The sequence below is a fragment of the Apium graveolens genome, chromosome 5 (assembly GCF_009905375.1).
Source record: "Apium graveolens cultivar Ventura chromosome 5, ASM990537v1, whole genome shotgun sequence".
NCBI classification, from domain to species: Eukaryota; Viridiplantae; Streptophyta; class Magnoliopsida; order Apiales; family Apiaceae; genus Apium; species Apium graveolens.
In genome coordinates this window covers 248,991,613-249,016,417 of record NC_133651.1, presented here as the reverse complement: position 1 = coordinate 249,016,417, position 24,805 = coordinate 248,991,613, and the positions used below count along the sequence as shown (strand labels likewise).

The following is a 24,805-nucleotide window of genomic DNA, read 5'->3' as shown; positions in this document are numbered from 1 at the left end:
ACAGTTTGGAACCGCAGTCCAGCCAATAATGAGTATCGTCACTTTCCGGCGATCGCCATGAACAGGTATGCCCGTGCATGGAATGCATTTATATGTGCTAATATTTTGCCTTCTTCACATGCACACAAGGTCACAGTTGAGAGAGCACAGTTGTTGTGGGGAATTCTGCATGATGAGTACTATGTGGACCTTGGTGAGTTTATCTACCAAGGAATTCTGAAGTTTTTGAGGGGAGCAAAGCATATGAACATCCCTTATGCATCCACGATTACGAAGCTATGCCGAGCAGTAGGAGTGAACTGGCCGGCTCATGAGCAGTTGCAGTTGCCAGCAGCTCCGATAGATTCCGGCACTCTGAATGGGATGCAGGAGTGGACCGGTGGTGAGCCTGAGGAGCATGGGCTGGGTTATCGTCTTCTAGGAGGACGTCCAGCACGAGGTGCTACTATGGCTAGGCCAGGGCGTGGTGAGGCTGGTTCTTCGAGAGCTCAGGAGGGTGCTGGGATGGGTGATGCTCAGTATAGGAGGCTTTCACGGCGGATGGATGCCATGTATGAGACGCAGAGCAGGTTTGCTCAGGAGCTCACCCTTGCATTAGGGACTGCTTTTCGAGGCCTTAGAGCTGATATCCAGTGGCCAGTTTTTGGTGAGGACTCTACATACCCGCCGCCTGATACTCCACCCACTGAGGGTGATGATGATGATGACTCCGAGTAGGTATACCCTGTGTTCCTTTCTACTACTTTCACTGAGGACAGTGAAGATTTTTAGTTTGAGGGTGGTAGTTAAGGAATATTGTGTGTGTGTCATTTAGTTGCATATTCATGATAGTTTAGTTCATATAGTTGCATAATTTATGCCATATAGTTTTTTTTTATGAATGTCATGTAGCTCATGCATTTACTATGATCCCTTTTGCAATGATTTATCGACTGAATTGTGATATGATGCGAGTGTAGTGATAGCATTAAAGTGATATTAAGTTGTGTAGGTTGATATGCATGCTAGAAACAATTGTAAGTCCACTAAGTCTTAAAGAAGGCGTAAGGGCTAGATTGTTGTTATGATTTGGTTGTTTTCAAGGTCAATCTATTTATTATGCTTAGAATTCGATTATAGGTTCTTAGTGATAAAAACATGAAAAAGAAAAATTTTTGGAGAAAAAAATATGGAAGTTGTTGCTAGTTGTGGCTAGGCGTCAAATGGCTAGTAGCCGGCTCGCTTATGTTGCGAGTAGTCTAGGGTTGAGTAAGATGGAGCGAAACGCACTTGCTCAGAAGTTATAAAAAAAAAAAATTGCATAATTGATCAAGAGTGGGCTCTTTGGTATTCGAGTTATTAAGTTCTTAGGGGACTTTGTGCCTAGTGACCTAAGGCTTTTAGAGTCTGGGATCCGCTAACCTAACGCTCGTTACATGGATACCATTGTATAAGTCTTTTGTGGACCTCACTCATTGCACGGTCAAATAAGCATTTGAGTTGTAAATAAAAAGCACGATTCCGTAGTAAGCTCCAGAGTTCTTGTAGTGTTGTATATCACTTTGTGCCTAGAATTTTTTATTCTTTGTATAATCGTAGGATTGCCTTGAAGATAGTCTAGTCATAATAATTGGTCTAGTTCCGAAGCATATCTGTTAAGCATTTGCACACACCACGTTTCTGGCTGTATGTCCGTTTGCATGAGTTTATTGATCTTTAGTTGTCTAACTGCATTCGTTGAGAGGTAACAATTTGGTTGGTTAATTATAGTAAGGGGGATCGTTGCATTTTCATATAGATTGCATTCATGCATATTTGTATTTGTTTTTGAGTCTGTGACGCTTGAGGACAAGCATCGATTTAAGTTTGGGGGTGTGATAAGTGGCATTTTACACCACTTAGAACGTCTTAAAATGGCTTAAATTGGTGTCTTGAAATCAAGTATTTTGTGTATTTGATGCGTTTTTCTAGTGTTTATGCATTTCAGGGTAATAGTTGCATTTCGGGGGAGGAATCATCAAGAATAAGCCTTGGCATGTGTTCACCATTGCGAGAGGTAAGGAATGGGCAGATTACGGCGAAGAAACGGAGCAAGCTTGGAATTTTTCCAATAGGGTCCTGCGCGCCCGCGCAGCAATGCTAAGCGGCCGCGCAGCAGCCTGCGCGCCCGCGCAGATATGCTGAGCGGCCGCGCAAGGTCGGGGAAAAAGCTGAATTATTTTAGACTTCTACTTCTGTGTGGCTTTCAACTTCTATGTAATCTGAGTTTTATGGGACTATTATATAGGTAGATTTGAGACATTTTTATAGAGAGTATTAAGGAGATTATGTTTTAGATTGTGTTTTACGCAAGAAGCAAAGGAGATAAGAAAGAAGACCGATTTAGCACACCGCAACGAAGAGGAAGCATATATTCTTGTGATTCTTGTTTCGTTGTAATGTTGGATGCTAGTTTTCTTGCTTTGACTTATTTACTCTTGTGACGTACTCTGTTTTAATATAATTAGTGTAGTTATTATTTTCTTGTGTTGTTTGTCATGATTTCATATGAACCCATGATGGCGATAAATTCTATTATGGGCTAATCGTGATCATGGGGTTACAACGGATTTATTATGGAATTCTTTAGTTAATTGTTTAATACTTTAGTGTGTGATGATTGCATGATATCTAGTATTGGTTGTGCGTATTCGTCTTATGTGCGTCGCGAACATATAAGATAGGGTGTTAATCTCTTGTGAAGCGACGGTGGATCTTGAGATTTAGAACTTGCCATGCTAGCATAGGTTCATGTACGTTGTGCATGATTAGTGGGTAACTCTAACAGTTTTATTTGCCCTATGTAATCAAAAGAAATAACTTGTGCTTAAATCGTTGTGTTGTCAATTTCTGTAGACATATAGGAACTCAACATAATTGATGACTATTCAACTTCTATCTTAATTGTGGATGTTTGGTAGAATGGTATTAGTACAATGAAAGTTGGCTTTTATCAGTTTTGTGTTATTCGATTAATATCATCACTGTCACATGCTAAAGGTAATAACAATGGCTATAGAAGGAAGTAATAATGAAGTTGTGATCTCATGAGTGTTTTATTATTGATAATTTGAAGTGTTAGTTAAGTGGTTAATTAAGTAGTTAATTATAGTTAATATTTGATCAACAATTTTAAGTGTTATTATCTTAACATTGAGAAGTAATCATACATTGGTGAGTGAGTTTAATTAGACAATAAATTAGTCTGAGTCTCTGAGGGAACGAACTAGAAAGTATTCTATATTACTTGCGAACGCGTATACTTGCGTGAATATTAGCGCGTGTTTTCGCCCCAACAGCGACAGGCCGGGGTACGGTATATCAAAGTGTAAGTGGCTGGGTGGCAGTCCATCAACGCGTAAGAGGCCGGGTGGCGGTCCAGCACAAGGTCCTAATGAGGCCAGGGTGATGACCGGTGGGGGATTCATCCATCTACTAGTAGAAAAGGTTACTTATTGGTATCTTTGCCTGATCAGCAAGATATCGGGTTTATGCCAAAATTCTTTCCTTTCCAAATTTATGGAATATTGCAACTCTGTTCATACTTTACATGACAGAGGTTTTCAGGAAATGTATGGGAGATATATATATGAATATATTTATATATCGGGACTTAATGAAGCATCTCGTAACTTCATTATTTATAATGATATTTCAAGGATTGAATCTATTTAAATCTTGTCTTGTAGTCTCATCTATGTGATGAACTTCTGAAACTAATTATAACTTGAACGGTGGTAGTTCAAGTAGTATTCGGAAAAGATATAAGTATATTGGAGTATTTTGTAACTTCATCTTTTCAACTTATATCCAGTTAATGATTATCTTATGAATAACAAAGATTTTCTGAAAAACGTTGAGACAAGGTTAGATATATGAGATCACCTTGCAGCGATATTTTTATACAGTTATAAACTGGAACTCTGTGTATATTATGCATGGAAGAGGACTTCCAAGATTTGAAAAGTATATATGTATATATACGGAATATTTTGCGACTTCATCGCATTAAGATATCAGCTTGGTTCATTTCTTTTGACCAAGACTTTCATGAGTACTATGAGTATGCTCATATAATGTTAATCAGTATACATATTATTTTGGTGGGCTTGTTGCTCACCCTTGCTTTCTTCTTTCATCACATAACATCAGATAGACAAGATGAACAGGACCAAGCTCCCAATTTGCGAGCGGATAGGAAACGTTCCGCAGTTTCCTATAGGCGTTGATGTCGTTGTAGCTGAGGTAGGAACTACCAATAGGCTAGGCTTTCAACTTTTGATGTACCAGATTTATGTATATTTATGAATTGTAATAATGGCAAAGAAATGTAAATTATTCAGAAACCCTTTTAAGGTGTATTGGCAGATAATTGTGAAATAAAATGACTTGTGATTATTTTTGGATATTCATCTCTGAGACTATAACTTGTGGTGTGTGTGTTTATTGTGGGGTCACAGTACAGAGTAGTTGATTATTTATTGAGATTGGGTGTTATTAAGGGAAATGGAACTCGTGACAACCCGGATCCCCGACCCCGGATTTGGGGGTGTTACAATTCCACTCCAACTACAACTCAAGCATCAAAACCCTCTGTGGTATTTGAAGACATCAAGGTGGTGGATCCTTACAAGAACATTCATGGTGAATCTATTGTGCCTAAGGATGATCCAATAGACTGAGAGAGCCTACCAATTCCTGACTTCAATCTTCCAATCCTTAACAAGCCAAAGAGAACAAAGTCAAGAGCAGTCAAGAAAGTGAAGTTGTCACCTCTCAAATCCAAATCTCTAGTCAAAGCTCAATCTAAAGTCAACAAGGGAGATTACTTGTACTTGTGTGACATCAAGGAATTCTATGATCTAAATCTCTATCTAGATGAACTAGAAGAAGTGAGAGGGATTGATGCATATAAAAATATACCTGAAAGGTTAGTTTTCAAGAACAAGGGAGGAAAGGATATTCAATGGCCACTTCACAGGATCCTTCAAGAAAGCCAAGCTATATTGATAAAGGTTTATTCATCTTTCAAGAAGAACTTTGGGTTCAATATAACTGCAAGAAGACTGGTTCTAAAGAAGATTGAAGAACTGAGGAGTATTAGAGCTAAAGATGCACTCCCAAAGACTCTAATTATTCCTTACACAAGGATATGAGTGCATCTAAGGCCCTACTGGCTGATGGAGTTCATGAATAACAAAGGATTTAGAAGATTTTTCAGATTAGAAGACCAATTGAGCAACTCTAGCAATGAGACTCTTTTGAAGATGCAAGAAAAGCTAAATCTCTCAGAATCTGATGAACTGGAATTCCACAGACAGCTCAAAAATCAGATAGAAGAAAACAACAGAAAGCTTAGAAAGAGATCCAGACCTTCAAGGAACTAGATAAATCTGCTCAGGCTAGAGGAGCACCTTGAAAATGACTATGAGCTAAACTTTGTACATTTTGTTAATAGAAGCACTTTACAGTTTTATCTACTTACTTTCAAAGTTGTATCTTTAGGGTGTTTTGTTATCATCAAGTTACTCTTAATTTATGGCTACAATTCCAGTAGACATAAATTGGGGGAGATTGTTGTGAATATGTTATGTACTTGATGATTTCATTAACAAAGCAACTTGGTAGATTTTACTTAGTGAAAAATATAGCACTCGACGGATAACGATTATAGTCCCGACGGATGACTCAATATAGTCCCGACGGATGATGTTTTATTATCCATCAAGTGAGTAGCTTATGTGATAATAAGTCTGTAGCAGATTTCTGCATACACATTGTTTAGATTCTGTAGTAGTACTCAAGTCATGTTGACTTTAACTAGATATACATAATAGGTTGATTAATTATACATAGATGATGTCTTGTAATTCTGCATAAATTAAATGAAGTCAAGTGCCAGATTACTACCCGACGGATAAACAACAATGCCATTCGACGGATGATCAACAAGACAACCCGACGGATGATCATGAACTCGACGGATGATCATGAACCCGACGGATAAAAAATTCAAACATCTGTTGATAGTGACAACACAGTCACATGCGTCGAGTGTATGCAAATGGAATGTGAAAGCCTATTCAACTGGGTTTTAGAGAACAAAAAAGCATTGTCATTTCCATGCTATTATGGAGATATTTAAAGATGCTGGAAAAGAGTAATGAAGTAGCATAGTATTAGACTTGATAGTTTTTGTTTTATTATCCTGTCTTATTACTTTTGTAATTTTGGTGATATATAAACCAAGAATTAGCAAATAGAACAACTAACCAAGCAACCAAGAGAGAAACATTTGTAAGCTGTATTCTTAGCATTTCTCTGCAATCTTAGTTGTAAAATTTGTAAGCAGCTGTGAGCTAATTGCTACACAGAGTTCTCTTGATATATTATATATCTCGGGTGGATACATTCAAATCCACCAGAAAGTTTTTAAAGACATGTGTTTTTAATTACTTGTGTTTTGATTCATTTCAAGTTATTATTCCGCACTCTGCAAATCAATTCACACTGATATATATTTAAGTTAGAACACTTTTATTTGTGAAAAAGTTTCAAGAATCCCATTCAACCCTCCTTCTGTAATTCTTGTTGCATTGTTAGGGACCAACACTTGGTGACTGGAACTTCTTCGATTTTAACCATGGGTAAACTAAAGGTAACATTCAATTTGGACCGAAAACAGTCCAGGGTGCAGAATGAAGTGATGACATTAAAAGTTAAAGGTGCAACTTGCAAAAAATATTATAGAGACAGAATTGAAAAACACCTAAAAAGGGTTATAAACTGCCAATTACACGTTACAACTCTTATTTTTGTGATGAGGGTCACACTTTCAACAAGTAATTTTTCTAAAATTAAGCTAGTATCGCGTATATACATATCCACCCATAAATTATAACGTAAAAATATGATGTCATGTTATTCGAGAAAAAATCTGGGACCCGATTCGGGCACCCCCCCTCCATTGTGCATGTCCGTGATGTTTGCATTTTAAATATGAATGATTCATTATTTTACATAAGAAAATATACATGGAATATGTATCAGGAAACGAGGACGCGCAACACAAAAACAAAACAAAAATAAAATTGAAAAATGTAAGCATGGTCGGAATTTAGGGTTTAATTTTTCAGTGCACATGGAAAAATGGGTATGGGTCCGAAAAATTGAACCGAAATTCATTAAACCTAGATCCGATCTGAGATTCGAATTAAATAATTCAATACCTAGATCCGATCTGAGATTCGAGTTAAATAATTCGATAATGATCCTAAAATCAACTTAAACCAATCTGAAAATTACCCGAATCGCAAATTTACTCTAAAATAGTCTGAAAACATGATTCGGTTTTAGATTCAAAATCGAATAATATATTATCTAAAATGAACAAGACCCGAAATATAGGGTCTGATCTAAATCCGAATTAGAAAAATGATAGAACTGAGTTTAGTTTATTTATTAAAATTTAACGGATCATGTGTTGTACCAAAATACCACTATTGGGCTTGAAATGCCCAAAATACCTAAAAGCACGAATTTCTGGCCTAAATACCCACCGAATACGTATTTGGGATATGCATATTTCATTTTTTTTAAAAAAATTATAAAAAAACATGCATGTTTTTTTTCTTAAAGGAATAATGCTTATTCAATCTAAGTTACAAAATTTTAAAAAATGAAATACGCATGTTAGACCTGCGTAATTGGTGGATAATTCGGGCGGAAGTCACCGCCAAACGATATTTTGGACACTTAGAAATTGAAAATTGGTGTATTGTGGTCATTATTTCTCATAACTTATTCTCCCTAGACATTAAACTCTTAGGATTTTTTTATTTATAAGCAAAATTCATACTTAAAAAACTTTTATATTTATGATAACATAATTATTTAATCATAATTTTTTGAAAAAGTACATTAGATTATATTAAAAAAAACTACATTTAATAAAAAAATAATTTTTGAAGTCTCACAAATTGAAAAAATGAGAAAGTTATGATCTCAACCAAGTTTTGTCTGATTTTAATATGAAATTAATCCGATTTAAACCTGAAATTCATCCGATTTAAACTTGAAATTCATTGGATTTTGATCAAAGTTAAACCCAAACCGAACATATCCGATCCGATCATCTAAACTGTCTCCAGTTATAGCATAATCCGAAAATGAATCCAATAAAAATTATTTCGATCCAAAACCAAATCGGAATTGCAAGGTGCAATGCACCATGTATTACAGTATCATTATAAAAGAATTTGAAACTTAATATATCAGCCATAACAACAGTATATAGCAAACCTAGTTTTGGCTTTTGCTATGTATGCAGACGTTGATATACGGGTTTAGATGTCGTTAATTCGAAGTATAATACCAATGTTTAGCTAAAGAAGTGAAATTTGAAGGTCATAAGTTATCACTCCAAGTATAATACTATATGCAAGGGTCTGCAAAAAGTCATGAATTTGCTTAAAAACATCATGACGTCCCAAAAACTACTCAACACTTGTGTGGGTGCATGGCAGCAGAGGTAGTTAGACATATACTCACAGCAGTTCGACATAATTATAAGTGTTTGCAGAGCACCGGAACAGTATTCACTCAAAGGCCTGTTCGCAATTATCGCCACCAATTACCTAGCTATATTAATATTTGTACCGGATATATTTCACGTACAACAGTCGACTTATTAACAATTGATTATTAATAATCAATTCTTTCTGAGATATATAAGTGAGACAAGGTAACTTTTAGGTAGCATTGAGGTTAGTAGCACAGTCTAGGAACCCTATGCATACGTAACTAATGTGAACATATATGATGGAAAATTGGAAGTTAACTACGTCTATACCCAGTGCAATGCACGGGCATGCTCTAAATTGAGCGAATCGATATTATTTTAGTTATATTTATTGATAATATTTCATGTTGTCCTCCTGATGATGAATTTATTTGTGTATATAATTAGATTTTTATTGCGATAATATTGGTGCAATAGTGTTTATCTACAATTGACGTAGAGACCTGCAGTGACATTTCTTATTTTCCACCGTTAAGGACGATCTATGGAATTTTTTTATAAATTTCATTAATTGCCTAAACTACTACACAATATAATTGTTTGTTTAATAAAATTTTATTTTATAATTGTTATTTAAATTTTAGTATTCTTCAATTTTAATTTCCGACCTTAGTCACTCTTTCCCCTCTCTCGAAAAATATTAATAAATCCACATCTCTCGATATACTAGGCGCTTCCTGGTCGCCATGTTGACGCCGTAAAATATCAATATAAACAACATTATCATATATTTTATGAATTATGAAGACCATAATTTAAAGGTTTTTTTGCATAAATTCACATATACATACATATATATATATATGTGTGTATATATTATATATACATATATATGTGTGTGTATATATATATGTCTATATGAAAATCCTTAATTTATTTATTTTTGTGTAAATATAAGAATATAATACTTAAAGTATGGCATGGTTAGATATAAATATTTATTCAGTTAAAGGTATAAATGGTTGCGATGCACGTAATCATATTTAATATATAAGTTTGTCTAGTTGATTTGTTTTTTAATATTTAATTCGCAAATGTTTATAGTAGATCTAAATATTAGTGTTAATGTGATAAATATGGTATATGCTAGTCAACTGTGTGATTAAAGGTGATTAAAGGTCAGTGGTTGACTGTGATAATATCATTAAGATTAATGACGAACAATAATATTTTGTAAAAATAAATTTTATTATAATTTAAATGTACTATCACTTTTTATAAATAACATGATTTTTTACTCAAGTTTCTCGTGTATTAATATTGTTTATTTTGTTATAATAATAATAATAATAATAATAATAATTATTATTATTAGAATTATTATTAGAATTTTTAATATATATTTTATAGACCTGCTATTCAAATTAAATATTTTTTATTTTTAATGAAATTTAAAATTATTACTATTACTATTAATATTTATTTTTACTTTATATTTAAAATTCACTTATTTATATTATTAATTTGATAATTAATAATGTATGTATTCTCGCTTTTAGAATTTAACTTGCTTTAAAAATAAGTACAATTTTATTTTTTGTAGATAAAAAATATTGAATCATTAACTAAAAACGAAATTTCATTTGAAGATCAAGTTACTAATTTTTGAAGCAAATAAAAAGGACAAGACAATACTATCCATGCCAAATTGGAAAAATAAACCGAGGGTAATATAATATTTTTATTGTATTGCTCTGATAATTAAAAACCTGCTATGAAAATATAACATCTCTAACTAAATTATTATATATATACATATGTACATACGTACATATATTTGGATGTACGTATATACGTATGTATACATTCATGCGTGCATGTATTTCTATAATAATTAGTTATAAATAAATATATATATTAAGTATGCAATAATTAATCGATATTAGTAAGTCAATTATGGGATAGTTTATGTATTATATGATGCATGCATGTATCTATATAATAATTAGTTATATATATATATATATATTAAGTATGCAACAAAGAATCGATATTAGTAAATCAATGATGAGATAACTTGTATATTATATGAATTCTTATGCAAGGGTTATCATTTAAATTTTTTATACTAATTTTTTTTAATAGAGTATGTAAATTTTATGAAGAAATTATTTTTAATAACTTGCATATTAATGATGTTTTAATTGAGATAATAAAAATTACATGAATGAATCTGTATTAATTATATAATAATGAATGAGTTGCATATTAATGATGTTTTAATTGAGGTAATAAAAATTACATGAATGAATCTGTATTAATTATATAATAATGAATGAGCTAAAACAAATAATGTATGAATATTAATTACTGTATTTATGATTAAATTTGCTCAGCCGAACCCCCTGTTGCTGTATTAGATATATAATAGATTACAGCGAAATTAGTATGTAAAGGGTATTATTGTGTGACATCTGGCAGCGTTTGGTTAATGATTAATTCGTTAATTGTTAATTAGTCCGGTTAACGAAAATTAAAATTTCAATCATATATATGTATTAGTATTTGAATTATTAATTTTAGTATATGTAATGAGAACCTCGTATCCCAAAGTGTGTAAATCATATCCTCCCCATATTTTAGTATTTCATGTCATTCTCATTCCCATCATTCTCATTATCATATTTTTTATTCTGATTCCCGATTTCGATTCCTGAACATAATCCAAATGCCCCCTAAAAATTACTAATATAAGACAGAAACAGGGATTCTGAGTTGCACCAAGTTTAGAATTAATCGAAGGAAGAGAGAGAGAGGATAAAAAGTTAAAAACTAAAATGGCGAAGATGATAAGTGAAGGTGAAACCGAAAGACTAGATACATGCCATGCATGCAAACACCAGCATTGGATTATTATGAATTATTACCACGATTAAAGATGCGCAGGCTTCGCAGCAGGGAAACTACAGTAAAAGTCTGTAGCTACCTACTATTAACACACACATATATTTATTTTAATATGATCTAAAATCATCTGTGTTATATATACATACACTTTTGATCTATACATGTACGCGTCGCGTAGGTGTCTGCTTAAATGAAAACCATATTTAGAACAAAAACTTTAAAATTCTTAAATTCGCAACATTCTTTAACGTAAAGGCAATGGTTCTAGTGGTATGCGGATTTATTATTGATAAATTATCAAAAATGTTATTTTTTTTTCTAAATTTATTTGCGATTTACTATATTTTGAATTTTTTTTTACAAAAATACAGTTTGTAACCAAAAGTAACCATATATGCAACTTCTCTTATATTTTCTGAAAAATGATTGAAACTTTTTGGTTGCATTTGTAGTTACATCGAGTTGGATTTGAGATCACATCTGATTACAATATCAATTTTTTGTAAATAAAATAATTGGAAATCGTATTCTTGTAACTAAAAACTTAAGAAAGTCGTATTTTTGCAAAAAAAAATATTTTTGAAAAAATCTCTTTATTATTTTATGATGGGTGATTTGTACAAATGTAAGGGGTGATTTACGTATATTAAAATAGAGGAATTGAGAATGTTTGTAGTGGAACATGAAACTGTATATGGCATGTAAAATGTATAGAGCTAGGCAGGAGAGTAGGCTAGGCATAAGCATGAGGGGATCTGTTTGTTGTTTGTCTGTAAAGGCGAAAGATGATGGCTTTGGGTGAAACCCCAAAAACAGGAAGAGGGTATCAGTGGTCCAAATGTTTCATCTGACAAAGGGAGGGGGAGCTCAAAGTGTTACTACTAGTAGTAGTACTAGTCCAACTCTTCAGTGAGTGACTTATCCTCAGCAAAGACTCACTCTACTGCAAGTTTTCTAGCACCATGACCAGAGATAAAGTAGTAAAGTAAAACAAAAGGAAAAGTGTGTTGTGTATGTATTAACTACTAGTATTACTATATGCATAGTCCATACATATATATATTACTTGTTCAAATATGTATGCTATATATGGGCAAATGTGAATATTGCTTAGCTAGATGAACAGTAGGTTCTGAATCAATCTGCGGCCTGTACGAGAGCTCTGCATTTTTTTGACCACCCATGCATCTTTCATTTGCTCTCTCTTCTCTCCCTCTCTGAGTCGTAGTATTAATTATTATCTCAGACTTTTTAGATTCTTTACATTATTCATCTGCTGCCACAACCCCTTCATTAATGATTTCCATATTTTTTGAACCCCCTCCCCCCCCTGCCCTTGCAAGCCCCTTTTATTTTGTATATTTGTTGGCTTCGTCCTTCCCTTCTTTACAGTATAACGGAAAAGGGAAATTTTAGTATCTCATATACTGCAAAGTGGTGATTACCAGCTTCAGCTTACATAAGGTACAACATCCAGTACACAACTAATTAAGCTACACAAGACTAAATTACATTGGATGTAATTTCTCACTTGCTGCATAGAGTAGATAACTCAATTGCTCCATTAGAGTCGTGAGGGTTGTGAAAATTAGTTAACTTGGACAAGTACTTGGAAATCGGAGAACAACTGAATCGAGTTTAATCAAAGTACTAGGATGAGTATCCGAAAATCTTGACGACTAATCGTGTTTCAATAATGAAATTGGGTGCAACTGATTTTCAATATTTTACAAGCTAATAATTGTATTTGTGCAGAAAGGGAATGGTCAAACCTTTCCTTTAGTTCTCTCCAATTTAAATAATCAATGTATCTTAATCTGTGCATTTTCTCCGTACAACGTTACTGTTATGCAATCTAATGTAGGCTTGAAAGTTTTAAAATAACCCTAAAGCATTGCTTAGAAAGGGCTAAAGTCTAAGTTGTCAGAAAATTCCTTCCAGCAAGTCCTTGTAGAGTAGAGTAGAGTATTAATTTAATACTATTAGGTTCAAGTAAACAAATATTATCACAACAAACACAAATTAAAATTAATAAAATCGGAGTAGCTTAATCACGATATATCAGAAGTACTAGCTAGCTACGTAGATCTAATTAATAAACTTAACGGGGTTTACAATCATGTATCAAAACATTACATAATCGTGATGAACTCCAGTTTTATGTTCTTCCTCATCATGAGGATCAGCTTCTTCAAGTACATCAAACAAGTCATAATCCTCACAAAGCGGCGCATGACCATCTCCAAAAGCACGAACATGGTCTTTTAGTGATCTCTTATGCTTAAAATCTGATCCACAAGTACAAAACCAGAGCTTTCCGCAATTCTTCTCATGAGTTCTCCAATCTCCTCTCACTGCAAAAGGCTTCCCACATTTTCTGCACCCGAATGGCTTTGCTCCGTGCTTTCGCTTATAATGTGTCTGCAGTGTCCTAAAGTCCTTAAGTGGCTTCGATCTTGGGTGTTCTATGTTGTTCTTGCAACCCTCCGCACAGCAATAACAAGGAAGTCTTAAGATCGAAGAAGCCGGCTTTGTCCCTCTTAGTGATTCCGGGCCTTTTCGATATTGAGAACCGTGCCCCCACATATGCATCTTCATTAATACACACACAAAAAAAAAATCTTTACATCATGATTAACATTATATATTAGAGAAATACAAGTAAAAACTAATTAATTCCACCACATCTGATTTTATGCCCAATATATATACCTATGAACAGACTATAAATATAAACAAAAAAGACTACTATGTAGATGAGAAAAATCATATCAAAGTAAACAAGGAAGTTACTAACAACTAAGCCGTTGATTAATTAACATTCGGAACTAATTAAAACCTAACAATAACATAGAGAAGACTGTGTGTTAACAAAGCTCTTGCCTCTTACTACTATTTAGTTTGAAAAGAACTATTCACAAAAATGAAATTTATTGCAACCCTAGCTAGATAGATAGATCCAAAATGTTGTATTAACAGTAAAAAAAACCTGCATATTGTTGTAACGGTTGAATGTTTTGTTGCAAACAGTGCAAGAAAATTGTGTTGAACCGATAAGGATTTGAGCTGAAGTGGGGATCCAATACTTTGCTTCATTGGCTGCATCGACGGTGCCATTAGGGTTGCTAGAACAAGCTCCAGGAGTAGGAGGGCCAATATGAAGAGCTACGGTTACTTCATTTTGATGATTATTGATAGTAGAGTAATTAGGGTTTTGATAATTATGGCGTGTTTGGTAATTAGAGAGTTGTTGTTGGCCAGGAGGAGCAAGAGAAAGAAGAATGTTTGATTCATCATCTTCTTGATCTTCAACATCCAAACAACAACCACTTTCACTAGTAGAAGATATGTATGAGAAAGTGGTAGCTTGCATGGTGAAAGCAAGAACAATAAAACATAAACGAGTTTTTAGGTTTTGATTGGAAAGCTAAGTGGGGAACAAGGCAGACAATAGTAGATAAAGAAATGTAAAGGGATGCATATATGTGTGTGGCTGATAATGTGTTTGTTATATAGGCTACCTAGGTTATGTGGATTTTACATATGCATAGCACATATTTTATATAAAACTAGAGAGAGAGAAGGAAGAGTGAGCGAGGAGAGTTTGAATGTGTATCTATTTATGTGTGTGTGCACGTGGAATGAAGTAAAATTGAAATGTTGTGCTTTGGCTTGTTTGGAAATTGGAGGAGACAAGCGATCGGCAAGGAGGGGAAAATTGTGGAAGAAATCAAATGCATAGAATGGTGAACCAACACTCTCCCCTTGCCCTTGTCATGCCCCCACAGCATAGCTCGCTTCCCAACCATGCCCCTTTCCATTTCATGCCTCTATCTCGCTTGCTATATTTTCTTATTATTATTGTTTGTGCAAGTATTTATATACATATATTAAATAACATAGGATCGAACTCTACGGGAAACAATTTAGCTTAACAACGAGAATAATTGTTTTGAACATGTTTTGCACGGTGGAGCAAAACTTTACAAGAGAATAGGGTCTAATCTAGAAAGTAAGGACACGGGTGCGAATGTGCGAGTACGAAGTGTGTGAATATGAGAATTCAATAAATATAAAAATACGGGGATACAGGTGCGGGGAACACGGGAAAAAATAAATAAATTTATATATATATATATTCCTATATATATATTATGTTAAACATAATAAAATTTATTAACAAAACCAAAAATTGCATAGATACTTTTGTAGCAACTGATAGACATAGATATTTAATTTTGTAAATATAGTTTGCTAAAATAGATTTTAACTACAACGTTTAAAGATAAAATTTCACATTAGTATCATGGAAGAATCCGCGTGTCCGATACGAGGATACGTGTGTCCGAGAATCCGACTCGGGGATTCGGCAGCGGCCCAAGTGTCGCCACTTCTTATGGTCTAATTCTACGGAGAACAGTTTAGCTTAACAACAAACCTGGACAAATTATTTATTTTGCACTTTTTGGAGTGCATCACAATTTTTAGAAGAGAATAAATGTCTTTGGTAGAACTTAGATACGTAGTCATTTTGCATAGATTGTTATGTTGAACTAAATCAATTTGAAAGGGAGAGTGAGGACTAGTCTCAAACACTTTCCACTTTTGTTAAGAAAGGAGAAAATGAAAGAGATGTGAAAGGAGATGTTACAGTGCAGAGAGTAAAACAAGCAGGGAGAGCAAGCTAGGTCATCTCCATCAGATTTATTTACACATAAATATAAAGCAACAAAAGTTCTTTTATTGATACATTCACATGATACCAAGCCAGCTTCATCAAACATCAACATCTTGATTTGACGGATTATGTTTACAAGGTCTTTACACCTAGTTCAAATCGCTAACATATCTGATACATACATAATTTAAATCCTCTTTAATCAAACAACTGTGTGTAATATTAAAGGCTTTAGTTGGTCTATGTCTAAATGCTCTTTGTACATTATATACATTGTTTTGTTATACATTCAAGTACCGATATCTGTTTGTTCTTTGTTTGTTTAACTTATGAATGAAGATAGGGACCGAGGGAAGATATTGTAATTTTTCCTGGATAAACTAAAACAGAACTAACTGATCTCCGTTCTAATTATAAATTGGAAATAAAAGAAACAGTATCAGGTAGCCCCAAGTTTAATAGGTATGTTTAATTATTGATATCGAGAGAAACATTAGTAGTAGTTTGTTAGGTCCCAATGTGTTTGTAGAAGGGGGTTGAATACAAACAATACCAAATAATCGAATTAAATGCGGAATAAAAATGTGAAACAAAATTTAAGTTAAATAAGAATATTATTAAACTTGAAAGGTGTTACAACAACTGTATCGATTACAAGGAATTAATCTCAAATTAATTATCACAAATCTAAAATAAATTCGACATGAACTTTTTCTATTTTTGCAATAAAAAGATTCAAATGCTAAACGCAATTTGAGATTAAGTTCTAGGGATTTTGATCCGCTAGATAGTTACACAAGAACAATATAAAGATTTCTAGTGGTTTTGATTTAACTTTACAAACTAGAAATTATGATCTTGAAGTTTGCAGATGAAGGATAAAATATTTCTTCTGCGGCTGCTTTTTTTTTGTTCTTGAGTTGTGTTCTGTATATTGGATCAATATGAATGTATGCTGCTTCTATTCTTTTTAAATCAATCAACAGACTCTCATTTAACTGGAAAGACAATCCTGAGCTCAGCAAGACAATCGGTAGGACTATTGATTGTACTAGCAATACAATCTGATTGACCTACAATGACTTTCGGTATGACAATCAGTTGAACTAGTAAGACAATCTCCTTCCCAGTAGAACTTTCGGTATGACTATTGAAATGACTTGGCATGACAATCAAGTCATGACAATCCAGATTGTCATGCTGACAATCCAGATTGTCATACTAGTTCATTTTCAATTGTCTTGCTGATTTAAGACTGTTTTTAATCCAATTAAACTTCTGAAAATTCTTAATATTAATTCTGAATTAATTAATCAATTAATTCAATTAATAAATAAATTAATCTTTGCAGATATAATTTATTTTCTTAATTAAATTATATGACTTAATTAATTAATAGAGAATTAATATTAATCCTGAGCACCAACCATTCTTCTGAAAATCTTCTGAAAATCACTGAGAATTATGAATCAATTCCACCACTTCAATGTTGACACTCGATGTACTGTCTGGTTCATGAGTGACTAACTTCCGTGACGTTTCTTCATGTCTTGACTTTGATTTCAGATTAAATCCTTGTAATTCTTTGATACCCTGACGAGATCTCTGTCACTTGATTAAATCCACAACCTTGATTTATATCACTGAGGCTTGATCAATTTCTTGAACTTCTTCCAGTGAATTAATTCCTCAAGTCTGTAGATGAACCTTGTTTCTGAATCCTTTGACAGATGTTACTTTGCGAGATCTCTTTGACGGTAGATCCACTATTTACTTATTACATTCTTATTTGAGTTGAGTTAAATCCTCGAATATACAAATAGGCTAGGACATATGCCTTACAATCTCCTCCTATTTGTTTGTTAGACAATAACACACAAATACCTAGAGGATAACTCAAATAACAAATAAGAAAAAGATATAAGCAGAAATGCAAAGTAAATAGCAGAAAAGTTCTGGATAACATTTAACCTTTTCCAGATTCCAAATAGATGTTCCTCTAGACTGAACATATCTTCAAGTAGTTTCATCTTCTTTTGTACAACCACATTTCCTGTTGAGAAGCACATATCTCTCTTGCTTCTCCCCCTATGAGAATCAACTGATTAAAGAAGATCACCTTCGTTTACCACCTCTCCCGTATAATAGGATCCGCAGATAAAAACCAATGGTACTCTCCTTTTGAAAACAGCTTCTTCCTTTACTAGAAAATCACCTTGTGTTTACCACCTCTCCCGTACAATAGGATCCGTAGTTACAAACAACAATTATAACGACCGAGAATTTTGCGTCGTAATTAAGAAAGTAAAGTATGTGTTATGTGATGAGATTATGTGATTAAGCGGTGATTATTTGTCTTATCTGTATACTAGAATTAAGGAGCGTGGATAAAAACGTTCCAATTTAAAGAGTCAGCTTAGAAGTTAAGCTGTGTTGTCGGGCCGTCAGGTAGAACGGAACCCGTTCCATTAAAGAGTTAAAGAATATATAAAAAGGGAATTATGTGTGATTGAATGAAATGAATGTGTCAGTAAAGTGTTTTGTCCTAAGTGACGTGTCAGTCGATAATGATAATGAGAAGCGTAAACGAAACGCTAAGCGTCGGGCCGTCAGGCTGAACGTGACCCGGTATGCGTAAAAGAGGATAAAGATTTAAGAGTGATATATTCTATGATCAGACCTGAGTCGTTATGTGACTATATGCGTGTGATTGCTTGACTGTGTGCATGATTATATGTTCTGTGTCAATTTTTGTTAATTTTAAAGGAATTATGTGATTTAAGTAAAGGTTTAATTAACCTTCGTGCATTTTTATAAAATCATCTGAGATGGATAAAAATATGGGATTTGTTCTGTTATCTTCGTAGAGGTCTTAGAGACTTTTTAAAAATGATAAGTGAATTTAATTGTTGATCTTTGCATTTTTAAATCGATTTTATGTGGGAAAGGTATTTATTAAAGCGAGTTTGCGAAATTCATATAAAATCAACCGCTCGCTCAAATTCTTATTATGAGTAATGGATAAAAAGCTAATTTTGAGGCCTACGCGTTAAAAATGTCATTTTCAATAATTCTTGACTTTCCGAGAGAGAAATATTTTTATTTTGAATTTCGTTACAATTAAGTAAAAAGAAAAAGAAAATGCAAACTAAAAAGGGAGTTATTAGATTACTATTTTGCCCTTAATCTTGGTGGAGTATAAATACTCCCTTCCTTCCTCATTTTCTTCTTCTTGCCGAACACTCACTCTTTTCTCTCTTCTTTTTCTCTTCTCTCTCTCTCAGACACTCTCTCTCTCGGCTCTCTCCCCATCTCTTTTCTCTCTCTTGCATGCAATAACCAATACTCATCCAAATTCAAAGATATAACCATCTATAGCTTCCATTTTCGGTGTACTTCTTAGATTTTACTTGCATGTAAGTGTTTGTATAAGTGTTTATGGTTCCATCTCTATGGTTATGTTCAAGGAAATGTAATTTCTTGATATATGATCACAAGAGTAGATTCAAGTGATTTTATGGTTTAAAACTCAAGAGGAGACCCGTTATGGGCACTCTCAAGTTCGACAACCACCGGCCATGATCCCAAGGAGAGCCGGTGGGTTTTCCATGATGTGATTGTTGGATTTTAATGTTGCATGTTATGGTTTCTTGAAAGCTTGAAAAAGGGTTTTGTTTCTTTTGTTGAAAATTGAGTATGTGATTGGTAAAATGATTTCCTTGATTGTAAAATGAATGTGTGCATGTGATTGTTGCTTAGAAAATCAAAATTGATGATTTGCATGTGAGTTTTTGCTTCGGATTTATGCTAATAAAAAGGGAAATTGAATTTTGTGACTTGATCTTGGTATGAACTAAGCTTAATTAGTAGGAAATAGAGTTGCATGTTGATTTAAAAGAGGAGTTATTGATGCATGTCAATGTTTGGTTCTTGGATTGTGAATTTTGAATGTTTGCCGAATGGAAAATGGGTTTAAAAAAGATTGATTTGTGATTAAGTGAATGCATGCATTGAATAATTTGATTAAGGTTGAGTCATTAGGTGATGTTTGGCTTTGTGCTTCGGAAATCTTGATGAAAATGAGTTAAATGACTAAGTTAAGGCTTAAAACAAGTTGAAAATGTGATATAGGACTTTGCATGTCAAGATTGATCTTTGTATGTGTGTTTTCTTGATAAACCCGAATGGGTTGAATCTTTAAAGTGGTTTGTTGTGAGTAGACTTGATTAAAGTAATGATGGATGGTGATTAGATTAACAAGGAATGAATTATTGTCGCATGCTAAGTTTAGGTTCGAATTTTTGAGTTAATAAGAAAGGAAATTGAATTTGATGAGATAATCTTGGTAAACACTAAGTTTGTATGATTTAAAAGCAATTGCATGATAGTTTTAAAGGAGATCAATGAGTGCATGCTAGTAATTAGTCTTTGAGTTGAAAATTATGTTCTTGCCGAATGAAAACAAGATAAAAAGGGGATAACTTGGTGATTAAGTGTATGCATGTTGATTTGATGGATTGATTAAGTTGAAATCACTAAGTAGTGCATGGTTTGGTGACTTAATGAATGGAATGATTTAATAGGGGATTAAAATAAGAAAGAAATGTGGTATATAACCTTGCATGTCAAAATCTATTTTTGCATGTTTGATTCTTGATTGTGATAAGTGTTAAGGCCGAATAGGCCATAAGAAATAAAGGTCAAAACTTGATTTTGGTAATTGAAAGAATGATTGAGTGTTATATGTGAAAATCTTTGATTTTGCTTGATTGGATTGTTGTTTTGGTTCGAATTAAGGAATAAAAGAAAAGGGAATTAAGTCGATTGATATAAGTGATAGTATGCATGTAAATGTTTGGTTGTAAATGGGTCTAGTACTTGTAAAAGAGTCGTGTTAGTTTGATTTGAGAAATAGCCAAGGTCAAGCGAGTACGCTTTGATTGCTAGGTATATAAGGATATAAAAACTTCGAGAAAGGATTGTGCTATGTGCTATGTGCTGTGTGCTTATTTGTATAAGCTATATTCGTATGCTCGAGTCAAAGATATAATCGAGTTATCGTATAGAGAGATCGTTCCGGGAACGAGAGTTGGGAATCTAATTAAGATTTTGGTTTTTATTGTAGATTCGGAGCGTGAGGGCATTCGGGCTAGGAAAGGGAAAAGTATACTAGGTGGCAGTAGTTCAACCCTCAGGAAAGCAATTTCAGGCAAGTAACTCTGATTACTTGTGTAAATGATTATAAAGGAAATATTGTTCATACCATGTAGAGTATGGAACTGTTAAAGTATAAAACCCTTGCTTTATGAAACCCTGATATTGATTTGAAGTACCCTTTATTCTTGATAACCTATTATTGATAATCCTATTGATTTCACCCGTTGATAATCTGCCTTTCTGTTTAAGATTCCTATAATGCCATGAATCATATTGAACCTTTAAATTATCTTGGATAACTCTGTTAATGATACCCTGTTTCTCTTGATCGCCCTAATGATCCCTAAGTTATTTCTGATCCTTCAAATTTAGTGCCTTGTCATCCTTGATACAGAATTCTTGAGAATTGTTCTTTGCGTATCTTTGATTCACTCCCTGAACTTTGTTTCTTTAAAATCTGAATTAAGAATGAGTTTCGACTTGAAAGAGTCCGAATGATTTCAAAGGCTTGGTAATGATAAAATGAATTTTAGAAAACCTATTATTTTCCAACTCAAGGTTTTCCAAATGAATTCCTGATGGATTGGATTGAGACATAAGAGGCTAGTGGGACTAGTCCAGTCATGGTAAGAGGCTAGTGGGACTAGTCCAATTTAAGGCTGAAATTATGCCGAATGGTACCTTAAAGACCGGAATGGAGGTCGATACGGGCTGATCACCCGTATATAATGAAATGGAAAGATAAGTGATCCAATCAAGGGTTTTAAATGATTATTTAAGAAAGGGAACTGAAACTTTTATTCAGTAAATTGATTTTTTTGAAATGAAAATGGTTTATACTGTTTTGAAAAGAGTTGATTATGTTATTGTGGAGTTTAAAGCTCAGAACCCTATCCCTGAAATTGTTGATCATATAAATGATTCTATATCTTGCATACTGTTGCTTTCCTCTATCGAAAGATCTATTTTGATCCTATAATAAATTGTGATGAATGTCGGCTTTTGTCCTGTTTCGAGCTTTGTTTCCTTGAAATCCCAACTATTCTTCGGATACCCTTTCCTTATCTCAAAGAAAACAAAAATAAATATATGGAAATCTGCCACCTAGATTAGCTAAAGTAGAATGCCCTAGTTTGTTCAAAGTATACTGAGAATTGATATTGTAGAACTGCTATATAGTTACTTGCTGAGTTTTCTACTCACTTGTTTTGTCTTAATCTAACCATGGCAGTTAAGCAAGAAGATGGCCAGGCTTAGGCGCACTGCTCGTAAGAGCGTACCTGGTGGTCCCTACCGTGTTGAGGGCTTCCAGTTGCCAGAGCAGGTAGTACAGGTTATGAGTGAGCTCGCGCCTAGTAAGAGGTGTTTAAGGATACAATGGGTTATCTGTCGGTTCCCAGCCGGAATCGATATTGATTATTTAATAATATTTTGGGTTTGTAAGTTATATTCTATGATTGGTAGTTGTAATCTTATCTCATACTATATCCTGTTGATCCTGTTAGTAGTTAATCGGGGTTTATGCATATTTAATTAATAGATTAGAGGTGTGTGAGTCCTCATTTCCTAACCCCGAGATTGAGGTCGTCACAAGTTGGTATCAGAGCTACAGGATCTAGTCCCTGAGACAAGTTAGGTTTTAAAAAGGGGTATTTTGGGAATATATCTATATCGCGAGAGAGTTCGACTCATGTAGAGTTGAGTTAGACTATTAGGTATAGTCTAAGGAAAGTGTTTGATTGGTAAAGCAGAAACTAGAGTTAGGGTGTGAGTTAGCTGGAAGCTTTATTTGACCCTAACATTATTTCTTGGTTGCTGTTTTATGTTTTCTCTCAGGATCCTAGTAGTGGTAGTGACTCAGACTCAGAGATTAGCTTGACTGGTACCCCTGTGGACCCTATTCCACCCTCTCCAGAGGAGCCTGTATATGTTAGTTCAGACCCAGAGGAGGACCCTTCTGAGAGTAGTAAGATCCCTATGCAGATTTCACCCTTGAGGCCTGATTCAGAGATCCCTGCCCCTGAGCCAGAGTCGGAGATGCCTAAGACTGTTCCTGTCAGTATTAGTGGCAAGTTAGCCCAGGACCGAGACTTTGTGTACTCCTGCATTCCTGAGTTAGGAGCTTTGGTGGATAGACTAGCCAGAGAGTCTAGGCAGAGTGCTTTTGTTATGGATGATGAGTGGAGAGTTCGAGTGAAGATGGTGGAGCAGGTTTCCAAGAGGAGATTGGATGAGGGACCATCCACTAGTGATGCTGATGCTGAGGCCCGGAGGCTGCATAAGATCATTCGCTGGATGTTGGTTGTGTTGAGAGAGATCCTAGATGATTAGACGGGACTGTTGGTTGAGCCCGTAGATTGTTGTTGTTGTTTTCAGCGCCGGTAGGCTTTGGGATACTTGGTCAGATGCCGGGATCCCTTTTTCATTTATCTTGTTGTATTTCAGACCAGTGCAGTAGTAGTAGTAGTTGGAAGTTAGGGGTAGATAGGGGGATGTTTTCCAGTTTTTCCTCTGTTTAACCCTGCTATTTATTGTACCTTGTTTCAGAACCTTAAATTCCAGAATATTTCCTATGTAACCCTTGATTTAAATAAATCTATTATCTTGCTTTCCTTTATGCACCTTGTTTATCTTATAAACTGTTCTCAATGCCATGTTTTAAATACAGCTATGTTTTTATACAACCATGTCTAAAGACCGTAAAACCCTATTCCGTGCCATGATAAAACAATACTGATATGAGAATTATGTAGTAATAGGATTGCATGTGCAAAGTGGGTAAAACTTAAAACCCACAAAAGAGATTTCATAAAAAAAAATTGTTGTTATATATGCCATGCCATCGTATTGCTAAATAATTGCTCAATCAGGTTTGTAAGAAATGGCCAACTCACCAGATCACCAAGAAGAAGAAATTCTCACCCAAGACCCAGAAATAAACCCAGAAACCACTTTGATGAGCAGACTTGCTCAGTTTTTGCAACAACCTGTGGCCCCAAAAGTCAGAAATTTCAAGCACTTTCAATCTATTCATCCTCCAGAGTTCTTAGGTTTGCCAGATCCGATTAAAGCACAGTCGTGGTTGAGAGAGATGGAAAAAGCCTTTGAGATAGCCGAAGTTAAGGACGATAAGAAAGCTCAGTACGCAAGTTATTATTTGAGAGATGAAGCAAGTTTCTGGTGGGAGTCTTCTAAGGCGTTGTTGGAAGGCAAAGACTTATCTTGGGAGAAGTTTACTAAGATGTTTCTGGAAAAATATTTGCCAAGTTATATGCAAGATCAGTTGGAGATGAAATTTTTGGATCTTAGACAAGAGGAAATATCGGTAGCAGAATATGAGGTGAAGTTTTCGGAGTTGGCAAGGTTCGTGCCAGAGTACGTGAATACTGAAGCAAAGAAGGCTAAGAGGTTCCAGCAGGGACTTAAGCCGTGGATTAGGAGTCAAATAGCAATGTTGGAGATCAAAAATTATGCTGCTTTGGTTCAGAAGGCAATGATAGTGGAAGGTGAGCGGGAAGCTGCTC

General features: G+C 34.3%; 1 protein-coding gene across 1 annotated transcript; it reads right to left on the bottom strand.

Moving 5' to 3' along the window:
- Positions 1-13,461: 13,461 nt before the first annotated feature.
- Positions 13,462-15,231, bottom strand: LOC141661690 (zinc finger protein WIP6-like). Its single transcript, XM_074468695.1, has 2 exons — positions 14,436-15,231; positions 13,462-14,038 (listed from the first exon to the last, which is right to left on the bottom strand). The coding sequence occupies exons 1-2, from the start codon at positions 14,817-14,819 to the stop codon at positions 13,571-13,573; spliced, it is 852 nt and encodes a 283-aa protein (XP_074324796.1). The 5' UTR covers positions 14,820-15,231; the 3' UTR covers positions 13,462-13,570.
- Between the last annotated feature and the right edge of the window lie 9,574 nt (positions 15,232-24,805).

Coding starts and splice junctions, on each gene's coding strand:
- LOC141661690 (XM_074468695.1), bottom strand. CDS start 14,819: ATGCAAGCTACCACTTTCTCATACATATCTTCTACTAGTGAAAGTGGT. Junction 14,039..14,435: donor ACCGTTACAACAATATGCAG/GTTTTTTTTACT, acceptor GTATTAATGAAG/ATGCATATGTGGGGGCACGG.